Here is a 17,573-nt window from a genome sequence, read left to right as displayed (position 1 = left end):
GGCATACCCTTCCCACTCGGGGTGACAATAGCAAAACAAAAGAGTTGATGGCTGGAAGGTTTAGAATAAATCTTGACCTCTGGCATATTGCTCTGGGCAACCCTCCAGACCATCGTTCTTCGCCTGCCAAGCCATTACAAAAGGGGAAAAACCATATGCAAATCAGGCTTGGTCCCACCCCCAAAGGGGTAGTCCAGCCCGAACTGCTAGGTCACATCCCTTTTGCACGAGACCACAAGCATCCCCAGACATGTTTCAGCCTTGTTGGGCGTCATCAGTGAGGAGTAGCTTGGGTCTTTAGGCCCAGCAGGCAAGGGACCCACGTCTGGGCATACCCTTCCCACTCGGGGTGACAATAGCAAAACAAAAGAGTTGATGGCTGGAAGGTTTAGAATAAATCTTGACCTCTGGCACTGCTCATTTTTAGAGCTACATGCCTGACTCTACCTGGCCTTATTTCAGGGACATGGCCAATGTAAGTTAGGGAAGGTAATACTTCTGACCGCATTCCTCATCTTCTTTGGTGCAGTACTTTTGTCAAGACAAAGCCAGGAGGAATCATGGGAGTTGTAGTTTCTCCTAAAATAAACAGGGATAGGTGTTAGAGGGGTTGTGGAAAAAGAGGGATAGCATGTCTCGCGTAAGATGTTTCTCCCCCTACCCAGGTGATTCTCCCTCACTTGTCCACCCTAGAGTCGGGGTCCAAAAGCGATGGTCTTTCCCTGGCCACCTGAGTGCGGGACTCCCAGGGACTAGGTTGTGAAACACCCCCTGGTTTTTCACAGAACGCAAGAATGAACACACATTTTTAAATGTGGCATATACTTGATAGTGAATGAAGCCTAAAACACTTCTGGGCACATGTTGCACACTGGTCCTCCTGAATATTGTATTTATAATAACATCCTGACTTAAAAAGGACTGCAAAATGCAAGTCATATATAACCATTTCGAGAGAATCTCCGCAGAGTGACACTCGAAGAAAGAATATGAAAGTTTAAGAAAATTGGGAATAGTTGTTGGTTCCACTAGAGATATCTTGAGAGAGGATGGGAACGAAACATACAATAGAAATAATCAGACAATACTGCGTGATATGACTGAGTCAGGGAGTTTGGGAAAGTGTAATAAACAGATTTAGTAAGTGTTGGTGGGGGCAAATCCTCAATATGGTGACAACCAGTCGCTCATGAAAATCATAATAAGAAAAACACACATACAGCCTTTGGGAGTCTGGTACTGGCTGTCCTCCTTTCACGGTATCGTCATTATTGTGGGGAACCCTTCTCAGGTGCTAGGTGCTTACTTGTGAGGCTGAGGGAGCTCTGCTCAAGGAGCGGTTCCCAGAGGCTCTGGCTCACTTAACGCCCTGGGCATTCAAAATAAAAAGCATAGGCAAATCTCTCAAGTTTCCACATTTCATGTATGAGAAGGGTAAATAGTCCTGTGTTTTTCCTTTGAATTCCGCTAATTGTAGTCCTGCATTTCAAATTAAGAAACAAAAACCCTGCAATTTCCAAACTGCAAAGAATAATATGCAGACCTGATGTTGTGCTCGCTCTTTCCATGTGAGAACTTGAGAATTCTGCAGACACAAGTGGCGTCAATTCTAGCACAGACACAGACACACACAGTGCCCCATTCTGCCAAAGTCACACACCTTTCTAAATATTATACATGCCAGCATGCCCAGCTGAAGATGTGTGGGAGCCTGTTTCAACATGATGGTTGGGGTCCCCTTTGCTTACAACAGAACGACAGTCTGAGGCACCCTTGTGGTTCATACATAATAATGGAGACAGAGGAATCCAGCCGGGGTTCATAGCTACTGATTAGCAAGAGACGGCCAGCCAGCAAACAGTGAACTGAAACACTAAACGTCCACAGAAAAGCTATCAATCCTTCTTTGTCAGCAAGTGTATGATAATGATAATGATGTTATTTATATAGCGCCTTAATCCAAAGCGCTTTACAGAACACATATTTACATACAATATCACCCAGCCGAAATTGGTACTGATGTGGAGCAACCAGTGTTAAAAGGCAACAAGGTGATAACACCTCTGTATCCCGAGGGAGGTGACATCTGGTAGGGCTCCAGCTAAGGCGAGCACTGCAAAGCGCTCATTTAAAGCCCCAGGACGGAAGTAATATAGAAAGGAACATATGGCTGTTTTGTAAGACTACTGACTGGCAACATGGGGCAGTTGCTGACCCCCAGTCTCCTTCCCTTGAGGCTCGAGACACTTTTTAACTAAAAACAGTGAAAGGCCCGGACACTGTCCCTGAGCAAGCCTCATGTCCTAATAATAATTTAGCATTTATATAGTGCTACGAGTATCTGAGCGCTGCACGGTGTGTGGTGCTCATTTATGGATCTCACCTTGGTGCTCATTTATGGATCTCAGAAGGATGAAAAGCTGCGTTTGGCACTGTCGGGATTCGAACTGCGTCCATAGGCTGTGCACAGTCAGGTGTCAAAGGGAGCACTCGACTCACTGTGCTATCTGACGTCGTTTGGGAAATGCTCATGCAGCCCTGCTTCTTTCTGTGGATTTCGGATTTTTGTAGCCTTGGTTGTCCCATTGTAAAGCCAGGACTACAAGTCCCAGAATGCAAAGAAAAAAAGCAGGACTGGATGGGCAACTGTCGGGTGACGTGGAGTCTCTGCTGTTAAGGTCTCAATAGACAACACTAAGAGGATACAGTCCCTCTTTTCTACCACAGAGGTACAGTGTGTAATATCCGCCTACCCCGGCCTTTCTTCGTCACTCAAATTGGTATCACCCCGGTATTGGTACCGGGGTGAGGGATGACATCGCTCTTCCCAACTGCAGCGTTGGCCAAGGACTAGGCTCGGGAACAACGGATTTGTTCTTTCAATGCGCTTTATAAGAATAAAACGACACCTGCGTCCGGTGCGGGGTGGGCGTGAAAGACGAAGCTGCCTAACACGGTCTCCAGCTTTATCCGTGCACCCTGCGTGATTTTTACCGCCCACTCAGCCGCTTTCCCGTCGCAATCCTTCGGCTAGATGCTGCACCGTTTGCCTTTTAGCCCGGTTGACCTTCCTCGCTTGCACCACCACTGTCTGCACTCCGGGCGACCCGTTACACCACAGACCCTGGACAAGGTCCAGTCCTGCACAGCAGGGCCGTCTTGTCGTCCAATGGGAGGCCGGGCTGCGGAGGTGTGTCTACTGGCTTCAGCCCCAAAAGTGTCATTAAATAGGGACGGCACGCGCTGAGCTTTCCCCCCGCTTGCTGCCCATCTCGGCTTCGGTTGTGTCACCGAGCCAGGAGGGGCGGTCAGAGCTGCCCTCTCCCCTCAGGGCGTCCGAAGGTGCCCGTTACCCGCAAGCATGAAGATCCAGTTTGCTCCCCTGCATCTGCCGCTGAGCCGGAGGCTGCAGACGGCGGCGGTGCTTAAGTGGATATTCTCCTTCCTGGCTCTGGGTAAGTGCGGGTGTGGGGGCACCACACCCGGGGGCCAAGCACCAGCTCACCTGGCTGGGTAAAGGTGGAGGCAACGGCTTATCAAACCGTTGTCTCTCAGATGAGGTCTACCAAAGAGTCTTTTCTCTTCTGGTCCAACTTCTTCAATGCAACTTCAGCAACTTCAGCGCTATCAGGTTGTCCATTGCCATGCAGGAGAGGACCATTTCAGGCTTGTTTTTCCTTGGAATTCTGGGACATGCAGTTTTTTTTTCTTGCCCATTAGAAATATAGGAAAACTATAAGTCCCACATGACAAAAAGGGGGTCGGAGGAGCAGGGGGCAAACATTCTCTCCATGACTTTGAAGTAAGAACAAACTACTTAGATCGTTGCTTCCAGGTAGACATTCTGGATGCATGGAACCGAATGAATGTGCTATAAGAAACATGTTTAACACATGAAACGGTGAAGATGTTGCATGAACCAGGAATTGCAGTTTAGCTTAGTGGCGACGTGGGACCATAAAAGGGACATAACAATTGATATGTTGTATATAATAGCTTTTATTTGAAATTTCTCGAAAAATTCAAACTGATAGTTTTGGAAAACATTTGAAATGTTATAGGGAACAAGTTTAACTGATATTGTTGCTTTTGTATTGACTGGTTTTAAGAACAGTGTACGTGTTCTAATCTTGGTCTACATTTGTACTATGTTAGCATAATGTTCTTAATTAGTGTTTTATCTAAACATTATGTGAAAGGCCAGTGTTTGGACAAAACGCAAAAAGAAATGTTTAAAAGTGAGTGTGTGCGCCCCCACACAGACATGTTGCAAGCGTGTCGCATGTCGGATGTGGGCAGCTCATCCAGGGGTATTGAAACTACAAGTCCCAGAATGCAGATAGGGGAGGGTCAAGTAATGCGACTAGGCTAATTGGCCACCAATCAGACCTCGAGCCATGTCCTTGATGTTGGCAAGCAAGATCAATACGCGTTGCCGTTTAGAACTCTACCAAAATGCAGGCATCCTGACCAGATGTTTTATCTCGCTACCTGTCCCCTACCAGGCAAGATCGCGATAACAGTCCAATTAAAATAAAAAAAACGGAAGGCCTTTGGAAAATGAATAAATTCATTTTCCTTCGGAACTCTCAGCGCGGTTTTATAAAAGTAAAGGCATTTACAGAAAGCGGACTGATTTCCCTCCTCCCACTTAACGTCCATGGATTTAGTGGGTTTGATCTAAGGCTACTGGGCTAAGGGTGAAATCCGACCACTAGTTATGAAGGACGGCCGTGAATACGCCACGCTTTCCTGTTTGTATTCGTTGCATTGCTGGACTTGCACGTGTTGCATTTTTACCCTCCCAATGCGTGACTACAAGTCCCAGGATGTCTAGTAAACGCTATGATGGAATGTCCTACTTCAAATTTGGAATGTCCTAACTGCTTTCAAATTTGCGCTCACCAGTAACCACTGTTTTCCATCTGCCTGCCACCTTTCGAATTGTGCTGTGCTGAGTGACCACTGTGCTTCCTTCCCCACACTAGTTTTCTGTCTCTGCCCCCCCTGTATCTCCATTTGATGCTTCCGCTCTCACTGACATTCTTTGTCGTTCCTTCACCAGACCTATGGACTCTTCCTCTAGGGTCCTCATTACTGTTTACAGGAATGGCACAGTCTTGGTCCAAGGCTCTCGGGCAGGCCAACCTCCCCTTCTTTGACAGACGTTTCCCATGCCTTATCAATTTCCTTTCTGCTGCCACTATCCCTTCGCTCCCTTCAGTGGCTTTCTTGCCCCCACCCTTCGCCACCTCTCTTGCATCCTCTACTTCCGCCTTGGCTACTCTGCCTCCTCCTACACCTCTGCAGGGAGTACCTCTGATTTGTACTCCTCCCCGGAAGTCTTTCAAGGACGGCAACTTCTCCACCTCGCCACTCTTAACTGTGGCTCAGCTGTCACACTCCTGACATATGCCGTCTCCTAGAAGAGTATGACCTTGATGTACTTGGTCTCACTGAGACATGGTTCATGGCCGGCTACACTCCTCCCCGATGGCTACAATATCCTCTCCGTGTCCAGAGCCAACCGCATCGGTGGTGGTGCAGCCTTTACCTTCCCTGAGCGGATTCCTGCCTCTATCATTCCCACGCAGGCCTACACCTCCTTTGAATGTCTGTTCTGTAGGCTTTCTCTCTCCTGCCCACTCTCAGAGTGGCTACTATCTACCGGCCACTTGGTCAGATCACATCCTTCCTCTCCGAGTGGGCGGACCTCTCTTCCTCCCTCCTGGCCTCGACCACTCAACTCCTCCTCCTTGGAAACCTCAACATCCACCTGGATGCTTCCTCGCCCTCCTCTGGACTCTTTCGCGACCACTGCGACTTTATTTTCTTCCCTCTGGCCTGACTCACTCTGCAGGGCACACTCTAGATGTTCTCAACCCCCCCCCCCCCCGACCTCCGCCTCCCTAACCCTGTCACCATTTCTCTCTCTTTCTTTCTCTACCCCGCAGGCCAAACAGCTCCAGCACTGCCACCTACCTTCTCATCCGGCCCATGAAGACGTGTGTCAGCTATGGCTTTTGCTGCCACTTTCTCTCCACCTCTGGCTGACTCTCATCCTGACACTGCCCTTTCCAAGCTCCACTCTGCTATTTCTGCTACTCTCGATGTTCTTGCCTCTGTCATGAGGATATGCCTGAAGCCCAAAGCCAAGTGCAACTTTTGGTACGACTCTGACCTTGTCACCCTGAACTGCAAGTGTAGGGTTGCCGAGAGGAAATGGCAGGTTTCTTGTGTATCCTCTGACAAACTTGCCTATCGCCTGCCACAAAGGCAATACCAGCTCTCTGTCAGCACTAAGAAGAGGGCCCACACCCTAGCCCGTGTCTCTGCGGCATCTATCAACTCGGCCGAACTCTTTAAAATCTTCAAGGAGCTGGCCAAGCCTGCTGCAGTCTCCAACTCTCCTGTCCCCTCCCAGGCCCTCTGCACGGCCATGACTTCTAATTTCATCCAAAAAATCCAGAACATCCTGTCCACCCTCTCATCCTCTCCTCCTCTTCCCGCTTCTCTCTCCACTACCTTAGGCCCACACAGCCGCCTCTCCTCACTCTTTCTCTTCTTTCCTCTGTTCTCCCCTGACGAGATTTCTAGACGGGTCCGATCTATGAAAGTCTCATCAAAACATGTTCTTCACTGTTCATCAAAAATCAAGGACCATATTGAAACCCTCGCTCCTGCCCTGGCCGATTGCTGCAATCATTTATTTGCCACTGGAGTCTTCCCTTCCCTCCTCAAGCACTCTCTTGTGCACCCTCTTCTCAAGAAACCCACTGCCGACCCCTCTTCCCGGCTAACTACCACCCGATATCCATCACCCCTTTCCTGGGCAAAATCTTGGAAAAGCTGGCCATTTCCCAGCTTCACCTCCACACTGATTATGTTGGTTGTTTTCATGACCATCAGTCTGGCTGCAGAGCTGCCAGGATCATGGAAACTGCTCTCATGAATTTCCGTGAAGATCTGCTCTCCAACCTTGATTCTGATCTCTCTTCTGCTTTTGACACGGTCAACCATGCCATCCTGCTCAACCGCCTTCGTGATAACCTGGGTATCACTGATAGGCCCTGGACGGGCTGACCTCGTTCCTCTCTGACCGACCCTCCCAGGTCCAACTTGGTTCCTTCTATTCCTCTATCTCACTCTCCACTTGTGGTGTTCCCCAGGGTCTAACCTTTCTCCCTGGCTCTACAACCAATACCTGATACCCCTCGCCCAATGCATTGCTGCTCTGTTCCAACTTTCAGTGCTATGCAGATGACACTTAGCTCGTTTTCATGCTCCCCTCGGCCACCACCCTGCCTCCCTCCCTCATCTGACTGTCTGCAATCCAGGAGTGGTGTTCCGCCAATGACCTCTGCCTCAATGCCAGTAAGACTGAGATCCTTCTAATTGGCACTCCTGCACCTTCCTTTCCTGCCACTCTCTGGCTGCCCTCCCTTGGCCCCCTTCCTGCTCCCACCTGTGTGGCTAAGATCCTCTGGGTCATCTTCGACTCCACACTCTCATTTTCTCCACACATATCTGACATCTCTAAGAAGTCAAACAACCAACTGCACCTCTGCAGAGGTATTCTTCCTTTCCCCTCCTTCCTCCAGAAGCTCACTGTCTCTAGAGCTCTGGTTCTCTCCAGGCTGGACTACTGCAACAGCCTCTGTCTAAATCTGCCTGCCTCCACTCTCTGCCCTTTGCAACTCACCCAAAACCGGACTCTGAGACTTCTTGGCCTTAAGCCCACGGGTTGTATCTCTCCTGCCCTGAAATCTCTCTATTGGCTCCCAGTGGCTGCAAGGATTACATTTAAGACCCTCTGCATTGTCCACAAGTCAGTCTGGGGCCTGGGTCCACAATACCTTCAACTCTCCCTCCGGAAATACCTTCCTCCTCGAGCTCTTCACTCCTTTACCTCCAGCTCCCTCACGGTCAGTCGCTTCTCCAAGAAACGAGTTGGTAGTAGATCGTTCTTCGGCTGGGGCCTCCCTCTGGAACAGCCTCCCTACCGCTCTGAAACTCGAGGAGAACCACCTTCGGTTCCAGAAGCACCTAAGTCCTTACTCTTGGCTTCTGCCTTCTCTCTTCCTCTCTCCTGCTGATCTGTCTTTCTGCACTGGCCTCCTGGATGCCCTCTGTATTCGGGCCCAGCTCCTTTCCCACCCGTCTGCTTACAGGCACTGCCTCTCGACAACCCTTGCACTTAGGTCTGTATCTGCATCTCTACAGTCCCCTTACCTGCACTTATCTGCCACTCGTCCTCACTTAAATTACTGCACTTGCCACCGGCCGACTGCACTACCTGTTGTATTTTTAATCCTGTCTCAGCACTTTTCACTCCTCCCTCTCCCCTGCACTTGCACGTTCTCAATGTCACTGGGCCTAGTAAGACCGTTCTGTTTTTTTAATTGTATTTTCCTCCCTTGTACCCCTCCCTTGCCGCGCCTGACACACTTGTGTATGGGCGCAATATAAATAATCATATCATAGTGTAAAAAGTAGAGTAATAAACAAAAACGACACCTCTAAGACCCATGTGTTTTTTGTTTACATTCACGCAAAGGGCGTTATTCATAAGGCAGTCTGCCCACTGATTGAGACTTGTATGGTACATTCGGCCCTCCACCGAATACGTTATACACCCTTGCCTTCTAGAAACAAAGCAAAATAAGATAATTGGGGCTGTATTTCGCCAATCGGGAGTGTAAAACTAGAAGTCCCACAATGCGCAAGTTTAAACATTTTCCTCTTTACAACACTGTAATGTTGGCACTTTAAAACAGGTTGTATGTCAACTGGTTGGATCTAAATGGTCGACAGGACAAATGGTTGACACCAAAAGGTCGACAGGCCAAATGATCAAATGTTTTTGTTTGTTTTTTCACTTTATTTTTTTATTTATTTTTTGCCCCTCCCTTTTTTTTTTTGTTGCTAAAAAACCCTTTTTTTCCCTAAACGAAAACCTAAAATATATATATAAGCCTTGTTCTATCGAGAGAGGGGCGCCCGCTACCTTTGCAAACCAAATTTCAAGGAACCTGGGATTGGTAACCCTAGGTCTCCTGGGGGCAACCAGACGTGGTCTCCCTCTCACTGTGCTTAGAGAGGCATCAGCTTCACCTCACTGATGATCCCCAACAAGGGTGAAACACGTGTATGGGGTTGCTGGTGGTACTCTCGTTCAGGTTGGAATTGCCATTGCATTTCGGTGCTGGACTGCCCCTGGGCAGGACAAAGACTGATATGGAAATGGATATTTCCCATCTGTGAAAGGCACAGTGAGAAAAAGCAGTGGCTGCGAACTCTCAAGTGGTTAATATATATATATTCTAAAAAAAAAAAAAATCGACCATTTGACTAGACACCTTTTAAAACACACATTCAAAGAGCTTTTGTAGTAAACGGAGTGTAGAGATTTTTGCAAACTTCCAGTTTGTTAAATAACCATTAAAAATAAAACCTTTTTTCTCTTCAAGCTAGTAGACATTTATATGAAGCTTTGTTACAAAATTAAATGGTCTTGGTAACAGACACACAGCTTTGGCAGGTAACTGGAGGGAACGCTGCCAATTGACTTAACACTCGTGCCTAAGAAAGGTGCTGCTAACCAAATCATTGCTCTCCAATTGCGTGGCCATTGTTGAGGTGCCTTTTAGCATCTGTAGTTTGCTGAGCGGGCCCAAATGACTGCTACCCATGGCCCATCACAGCGAAGACCCTGTGAAACCAGCATTACTGTGACCAGTCCACATAGACCACGAGGAAACCCAACCCACGACTACACACTCAACAGGAGAGGAAGGAGTAATGTGGCTCAAGCCTCGGTATCCAATAATCTCTGCCGATGGCTAAAAATCTGTCAGCAAGAAGAAGAGAAACTCAAATGGGAAAGGGGCTGGCTTCAGCCATTCCATTAAACTGCTGCCCCTTTGCAGGGTATTGGGCGAAACTAAAGACCAGTGTGAAAACTGCCACCCAGGATGCCAGGGAATCAGCAGCCAGGACATTATCTCCCGCCGGAGGGCCCTCCTGGCAGCCAACAGCAGGGTCAAAAGGGCCCCTTCTGCCGTAAAATGTCCTGGTTTTTAGCGCTGTGGAGCTCTGGGCTGGTGGTGCCCCCATGCCCTCAGTCGGTATGCACTGGCTGTAGGTGTTGCCAGGAACAGCCCACCCAACCAGTCCTGTTTTTATTCTCATGACGTGGCCACTATATCTTTATTTATACCCATTAGAAACTCTGCTCTAAAAGTACCTGTGTAAGAAACTGGACCGCGAGTTACTCCACCTAACGCAAGGCTGTCTGACCTCAGAGCGATTGTTACGTGCAGATGTATTTAGTCGGTGGGTTATGCCCTTAATCTATATGTGAGCAGCAAAAATGATCCTACCGTTCCTGTCGTTCGTCAACAAAACACTTACCATCATCGCTCTGATCATGTCCAGAGGAGATTACGCCAATAGCCTATACCTGGGCATGCCCGAACAACTTCTAAAAAGACTACAACGCATACAAAATGCGGCAGCCAGACTCCTCAAGCTACCCAGAAGAGAACACATCACACCCGCGCTAAAGATACTACACTGGCTACCATTAAAACAGCGAATAAAGTTCAAGTCCTGCACAGAGCAATACACAAACAAGGCGCAGAATTCCTAAGCGATAAACTGCGCCTACATCAACCAACAAGAACACTGAGATCAAGCACCGACATCCGCCTGGAACCAAAACCATAAACTCTGAGGATCCTCTTTCTCTCACCAGGCACCGAAAACCATTACCTACCTAAGAATATACGGAACACAACAAACAACCTAGCATTCAGGAAAATCCTTCACAGCGTAACTACAACAGCGCCACACTAGAATGCCCACACCGTTAAACAGCGATGAAATAACACCAACATCGGTCACCCCCAAAATGGACATACACAGAACCCAAAGAACAGACCCCACGAGAGACCATAAGATATTATGGGAAATGGCCACAAAAGGAGGTCATCATAGACTGATCACATACTCAGACCGAGATAAAAGCCCTTAAACGACTCATCCACTGCCTCCCACCCGTACCATAACCAAAAACCCCCAGCAGACACATTTAGATAGAAAGTTGGTGAGAGGAGACCACAACACCAGCTCCAGCACCCGAGGAGGAGAATAAACACCCAACCCACACTAATCAATCCATCGGCATTAGAACTCCCACAGAGCTCGCTTAAATAGAACGACGAGGAGCAATTGGATCACTTACACAGCGTGTTAGAACAGCACAGGGAGCGCCTCACACAAACCTAAAACCCTGCCAGGCATAACCCCTTTGCCCACCCTGATGAGATTGGGAGGATATCCGAGCGCCACATTCGGACAGAGTTCTGAATGTTAGCATGTTAAACTTCATATAACGCACTAACAAAAAACTCAGCATTTCTGCAGACTTCTCTCACTCAAAAATTTCACAACCATCTCTTGCATGACACCCCGCATGCACTTCACAACACCGCAACAACACATAAGCCACACCAACAGCACACAAGGACTGACATCGATCGGTACTTGCACCAAAGCTCAGCACCCCGTGTATACCGAGATGAAGCTGCCAACAGAACACCACTCCTCTCACTAGCCTACTCCCGCTTCACCTACTAACCCATCCCACCTTCTCGTTTGCAGATCCGCCAGAGCACCTGGGGACCAACTCCGTTGGTGACGGTGCGCGGTACAAATACCTTTAACATTTAACATATGCATGCATGCCCAATTCCATTAGGCAGATGGAAACCCAGCTCTGGTTTTTACTCTGCGTTCTGGACTTTGTAGCCCATTACAATACTACGTTTTCCAGTGCTGGTTCATAATCTCATATGGAATGGGGCAAACTGGGCATATATGGGGTAGAGGTTATAAGGAGCAAAGTTGTATTTTCTGCTCCCGAGGATGTGGACATGGGAGATGTGGATAAGGGCCCAAAGTTGCCTCCCTTGATTGCTGGCACTATCCACCTCCGTGCCATCCACTGACCTTCTGCGAGGTAAGGGATGGTTGGTGTCTGGAACAGTTATTCAAGGCCCCTTCCTGCTTGTTATGGAACACTGCGACCTCTGATCAGACCCCCCCTTCCGGTTGGCGTCCCCCAAACCTCCATCCTTGGCCCTAAACTCCTCACACTATAGACGTCCTCTGGCAACTCCTCTCCTCCTTTTGGGTTCTCATTTGACTGCATTGCAGGAGACACTCTTCTCCTTGCTTACTTGTGGTCTGATCTCTTTGCATGCATTTTTGATTTCCACTTGGCAATCCTTCACTGGCTGGCACTTTGCCTCGTGCAAAACTCCTCAAAGACAGACGGCCTCCAATGCACTCTCTCATCGCACTTCTTCATTTGCACCCTACTTGCTTTGCCCATCCTCAATGCACTTTACCATGGAATCCCTTTGACAGCAGTCTCAATCGCCACCATTTTATCACGGGTGCCAGGATCAGCCGGCACGGCCACCCTTTGTTCACCTTCCACTCTGTCAAAGTAACTCTGGTTATTGGGTCACCTCAACTAGCTTGCTAGCTTCTTCCTTGGGGAGGGTGGGTGTCCTCCTACTTCCAACTGGCCCAAATGCTCCATTTCACCACAAACACACCCTCTATAATGCCAGATTAGGTACGGTAATCCTCATTATTCCTAGTTCTTCCGACTCGTCACAGTTTTAACAGATTAAATGCCTCTGCGTGCCAGACAAAAACGCGTGCAAAATGCGTATTTGAACTTTGACCTCTGTGAGGTATATACGCCCCACCAACCTTTACCACATCCTGTGTTTTTCATAGACCATATACGGACATGCACGTGGAATGGGAGGTGTGGAGGAACTAGGAGTAATGTGGATTACTGTACGTAATCTGGCACTGCTGCCTGTTCCCCGTTCCTCGTCACAGTCCTAACAAATTGAAAATTTGACAAGCCCTTTCAGACACGAGTGGTCTCAATAATACACTTGGACACTCATAAATGCTACAAAAACATTTATTTATTACAGCGCTAACTCACAGAACCGATGTTGCAAAGTCAGCCGAGTGTTCTGCCGATCGACAAATTTGTATCAGAATGCCAAAGTTGCTGCACTATAGAAATCTTGGAGTGATGCTACTTGTGCTTTAGCTAAAGAGGTGGCCAGTCCTCTTGAGCGCCCCTGGATTATTCTGCCTCTTGGTATGAGATGACCATAGTGTCCTTAATCAGACAAGTCTGCGTTGACATGGAAGGATTCTTGCCTTTAGTTGCCTTTCCAAAGGACGCAGAGGGCATTTGTGTTACGGACAGTTGAAGTTCCCCCCAGATAGATTTGCAGTCCCCTACAGAGGTCATGCGACTGAGTGTTCCCCCCCACCCCCCCCCCCCCAGTTTCTGAAGAGTACAGGCAAACCCAACTCCTGGTTAGGTGAAAGTGGGAACATACTTTAGTGTAACGTGGGTATGGTATGGTTACATGCACAATAGGGATCCTAGTTCTAAAAAGCACCCCGGCAAAGTCATTGCCACTGAAGAGGATCTTCCAATAAGAAACTTGAGCGCTGAGTGCTATTGTGTCGAGTGGCTCAAAGGGAGGCAGCTGTAGCTGGTGAAGTACAAGTGGAAAGTCCCATCGACTTCTGGGAGGTTTCCGCAATCTAAATCTCTGGCGACCAAAGCTTCAACTTCGGCCAAAGCGGTGGGAGTGTCTCCGAAGGGCCATATGGTAGCTGATTGTTTTCAGAGGGTGCCAGTAGCCAGTCCTAATTTCAAGCCATTCATAATGCAGTCCAGAATTTTGGACACACCAAGATGTAGGTGATTCACCCCTAGGCTCAAACCACCTGCAGAAGGAGCCCCAATGCCTCTTGTGGGCTTCCAAGGTAGCCAGTTTATAAACAACCTTCACAAAATCAGCTGGACCAATTCCCTGAAGGTTTTCTTGAGCACTGGCATAGCAATGGAAAAAGGGGCAAAGATGTAGAGCTTGGGGAGGGAGGGAACTCCTTGGGGAGGGTGGTTGCCCTCATTTGTCCAGCTGGACAAAATACTCCAAAAACACACCTTGAAACACTTGTGTATAGGCGCATTATAAATGCCATTCATTTCGCCACACACCCCTCTATGATATCTTCAACTCTTTGCCGATGTCAAAATACTGCCTGCATGTTGGTTGGCTCTCTAGAGATTTGCTACCCTTTCCAATTCCTACTGCTTGTCTACACATCCAGCCACCCAACACCTGGCTGACCTTATTGCTTGCCATTCATCTCCAAGGAACATCCTTCCTATTCTCTGGTCCCCTAGGATCAGGTGCAATTTCTTGCTCATTCTCCAGTTTCTGACCCTCAGCACTGGAGGACACTACCCTCCCACATCAAAGACCACTATTCACTCATTAAATCTGCATGGAAGCTCCACCTTTCTAACTCTAGGAGCACCCGCCACTCCATGGCTTATCAATACCCGCTCCATGGCTACCCTGCCCGGGCTCCACTGTGTTCTACATATGCCATCTAATCGGACTCGTATCTCTTGTCGTGCCCCTAGTTTGTGTCTTGTGTTTGATGATCTAAACTAGTGAGCCCCATGGTTGGCTTCCAACAATACTCCATTTTATAAATCTAACTTGGAAAGTACAAATACCATAGTTGAGTGGTCACACAAATGTATAAATCCTTATAAAAATATGCTAGGCAAAACGTTTTCAGTTGGAGCATTATCCCCCTCCCCCACCATGAATGAAAGACTACAAATACCAAAATGCATTTCAGCAGAAGGTTTTGAAAAATGTACTTTCAAGATTTAAAGATTCATAGCCAAATGGAATGTGTGGAAAGTTTACCTGTTTGTGTTTCAATGCTTGACAAAGGCATGCTTCGTGTATAATGTGAGGAAAATTGTACATTCTGCTTAAAAATAAAAGCTTTTTGGTGTGATAAACATGAGCATGCGACAATAAAACCGATAATTTAAACCGGTTTGGGGGCTATGTTTAATTGCCCTGGAAGAGAGGGGAGAAGGGACGAATACCCCTCCCCCTTCGCTAAAGCTGCCCCGGCCCCTGGGGCATCTGCCTGACCACTAAGTCTGTTAGTGACACTCCCAGTCACGGGCGACTACACTAGCACTCTCCATGACAGATGCACAACTCTCCATCTACGAGACGTTTAAAGAGTTGTGTGCTGTTGGCCTGGCAAATTTTCCAGTCCTGTCTCAAGCAAAGCGTGGAGACAGCCGGTTCACACCGCAAGCGCCTGTACAATTATAATACATCGCCCACCCCCAGAGCCGACCTTAGGGGGAGGGCGAGCCAGGTGACCGCCCGGGGCGCCACGCCCCCCAGGGCGCCACATGGACCCACCACACCAGCTTGGTAGTCTTTCAAGCGCTCCCCCGACCTGGTGGTGTGGGAGAAGGCGCGGCAGGCAGCCTTTTGCTGTTAAGAGCGCCCGTCACCATGGGTGCCTTTTACAGCAAAATGCGCTATAGTGCCCCACCACGCCAGCTCGAGCTGGTTTAGTGGGAGATGGAGTAGCAGGCACCTCATTGTCATTGAATGAACCCGCGGCAGCGGGCTCATTCAGTGACAAGGGGGGTGTTAACACGCCCTATTCACACCATTACCTTAAAAAAGGTTTTTAAAAAAAAGTGGCCCCTCCTGGCCCCGCCCCTTCCGCCTCTCCCCCTGTTAACCAGGGGCGCCGAGGGCGAGGGGGGACGCCAGTTTGCCCAGGGGGCTGCTGCCCTTAGGCCGGCCCTGCCCACCCCCTTACTCTTCGCTTTGTCCTTTGGGCTGTTGCCTTCTTTACCGGGACTAGGCTATTGCTAGATGGCAGGCCCGTTCTCCAAGCCGAAATTAATTACGGAAACCCGATTGAGGAGCTGTGTTTATACTTCGATATATTTGGCTGCGCACGATACACTTTTACCAATGCATGAAGCCGTGTGCCTTGGCTGATACGCAGTAAAATGCTTCCTAGCATCAAGCACAGCGCGTGCGCAGCAGCGAAGGCCTCTATTCGGCTCAACGTTTCCGCCCGGGCTTCCATTGTATCTGATAAGGAGGGAACCGGCAATGATTTCGAACCTGAGTTTGTTTCATTACTGTCAGTTCCTAATGCTGCATGTGTGATTGACGTTTCCACGCATGCTGTCCCTTGCCTGCGTACAGAGGAAGCAGAGTGTTTGCATCCAGTGCTGGAAATGGAAAACATTTATTGGGAGAAGCGACACTACTTAGGAGGGGCGGGGCATTGGGGAGATGGGGGCATGGCCCCTTGCCAGGCTGCACCAGACAGTACCTCTATTTATAACCCAATCCTAGCGATTTGCATAAAAGCAAAGGACATTATGAGAACAACATGATGTACACAATTTAAAATGTATTAGTGATTCATTAACAGAACATTTTAAGCGAATAATGGACTTTTCTGTTTTAATTGGTCTCAATATTAACCCCAATAAAGAGGTCTGTAAAATGCAGGACATATATACCAGTTTGATCATCTACAAACATGTATGTGAGGCTTCAGCAGTTTCTGTATGTAAGCTCCATTACTGATTGTTGAAGAATGGGTTGTGCAAGGGAGCAGCCTGCACTACAACAGACTGCTTTCAGAAGACTGCATGGACGCTAAGTCTTTTGAAACTTATGTCTGGAATCGACTAGGTCTGGAAGACGGTTCGGGACTCCAGCAAGACATTTTTTGCCAGAGCACCAGTGGTCCAGGGATGAAAATCTGTTTCTAAACCGCCAATCAGACCCACACCTCAAGTAAACCACAAGGGATCCGAACAGATTGGAAACACAAGTAAATTAGAAACTTCCTTGTCCAATTTTTGGTTAGGTGGACAGAACAGCAGGCTTATTTCTGCAAGGTCGTGAATTGTTGGTTAGTTGCAATACAGAGAAAATACAATTACCCAATGATAAAAGGGATTGTCCAGTCAAGGTTGTATAAACATATCTACTTTATTATTACAACACAGTTCTAGCACACTACAAAATACAGCCACCCTGTAAAGGAATACAGAGAACAAACAGTTTCACGAAGGAAAAGGATGCACTCTGGGTACTGACAGGAGGGTAGTCAATAAAGCAATCAGTCCTAACTGTTAAAGGATATTGGGTTTCAACACCAAGGGAGCAAGGGTTTCGTAAATGTCACTAGGGGCCTTCAGAGAAGGACCAGGGGGACAGAACTACAATGTACCTGGTGCTTGAAATGATCTTGATGTTCGACAGCGTCAAGTCGGTTCCAGGATGTTTTGCAGCTCCTGTGACAGAGCTTAAGAGGGGAGACGGCTGTGGTTATCAGGTGGCAGGCAGTTCAACAAGCGAGGCTGGATGGATGGCTGCAGGCTGGCCTACATGACGACTCTGGGGCCAAGAATTGTTGACTCTTGTGCTGGTTGGCGGATCTGGAACGGTGGTCGAGGCGTCTCGGACAGCTTTAGTGACTTCAGTGTGACAACAGTCAGTGGTGTAGCCAGTCGTGGTTTGAGGGCTTGACTACTTCGAAAATGTCCTTAAAAGATGAACCCTGGTTGATGCTTGTTGTGGCACTCCAATCGT

At 48.3% G+C, this 17,573-nt stretch overlaps 1 protein-coding gene across 1 annotated transcript in view; it reads left to right on the top strand.

The window, feature by feature from the left end:
* The first annotated feature begins 3,145 nt into the window (after window positions 1-3,145).
* The window catches only part of LOC138568795 (2-acylglycerol O-acyltransferase 2-like), an 89,387-nt gene continuing 74,959 nt past the window's right edge, over window positions 3,146-17,573 (top strand). Inside the window, exon 1 of the mRNA XM_069646571.1 lies at window positions 3,146-3,455. Coding sequence (XP_069502672.1) covers window positions 3,362-3,455 — 94 coding nt within the window. The 5' untranslated portion in view covers window positions 3,146-3,361. The remainder of the gene's footprint in view (window positions 3,456-17,573) is intronic.

The sequence above is a fragment of the Ambystoma mexicanum genome, chromosome 1p (genome assembly GCF_040938575.1).
Source record: "Ambystoma mexicanum isolate Mex_15411 chromosome 1p, UKY_AmexF1_1, whole genome shotgun sequence".
Lineage (NCBI taxonomy): Eukaryota > Metazoa > Chordata > Amphibia > Caudata > Ambystomatidae > Ambystoma > Ambystoma mexicanum.
Note: the sequence above shows the minus strand (reverse complement) of the source record. Positions and strands in the feature narration are given on the sequence as shown.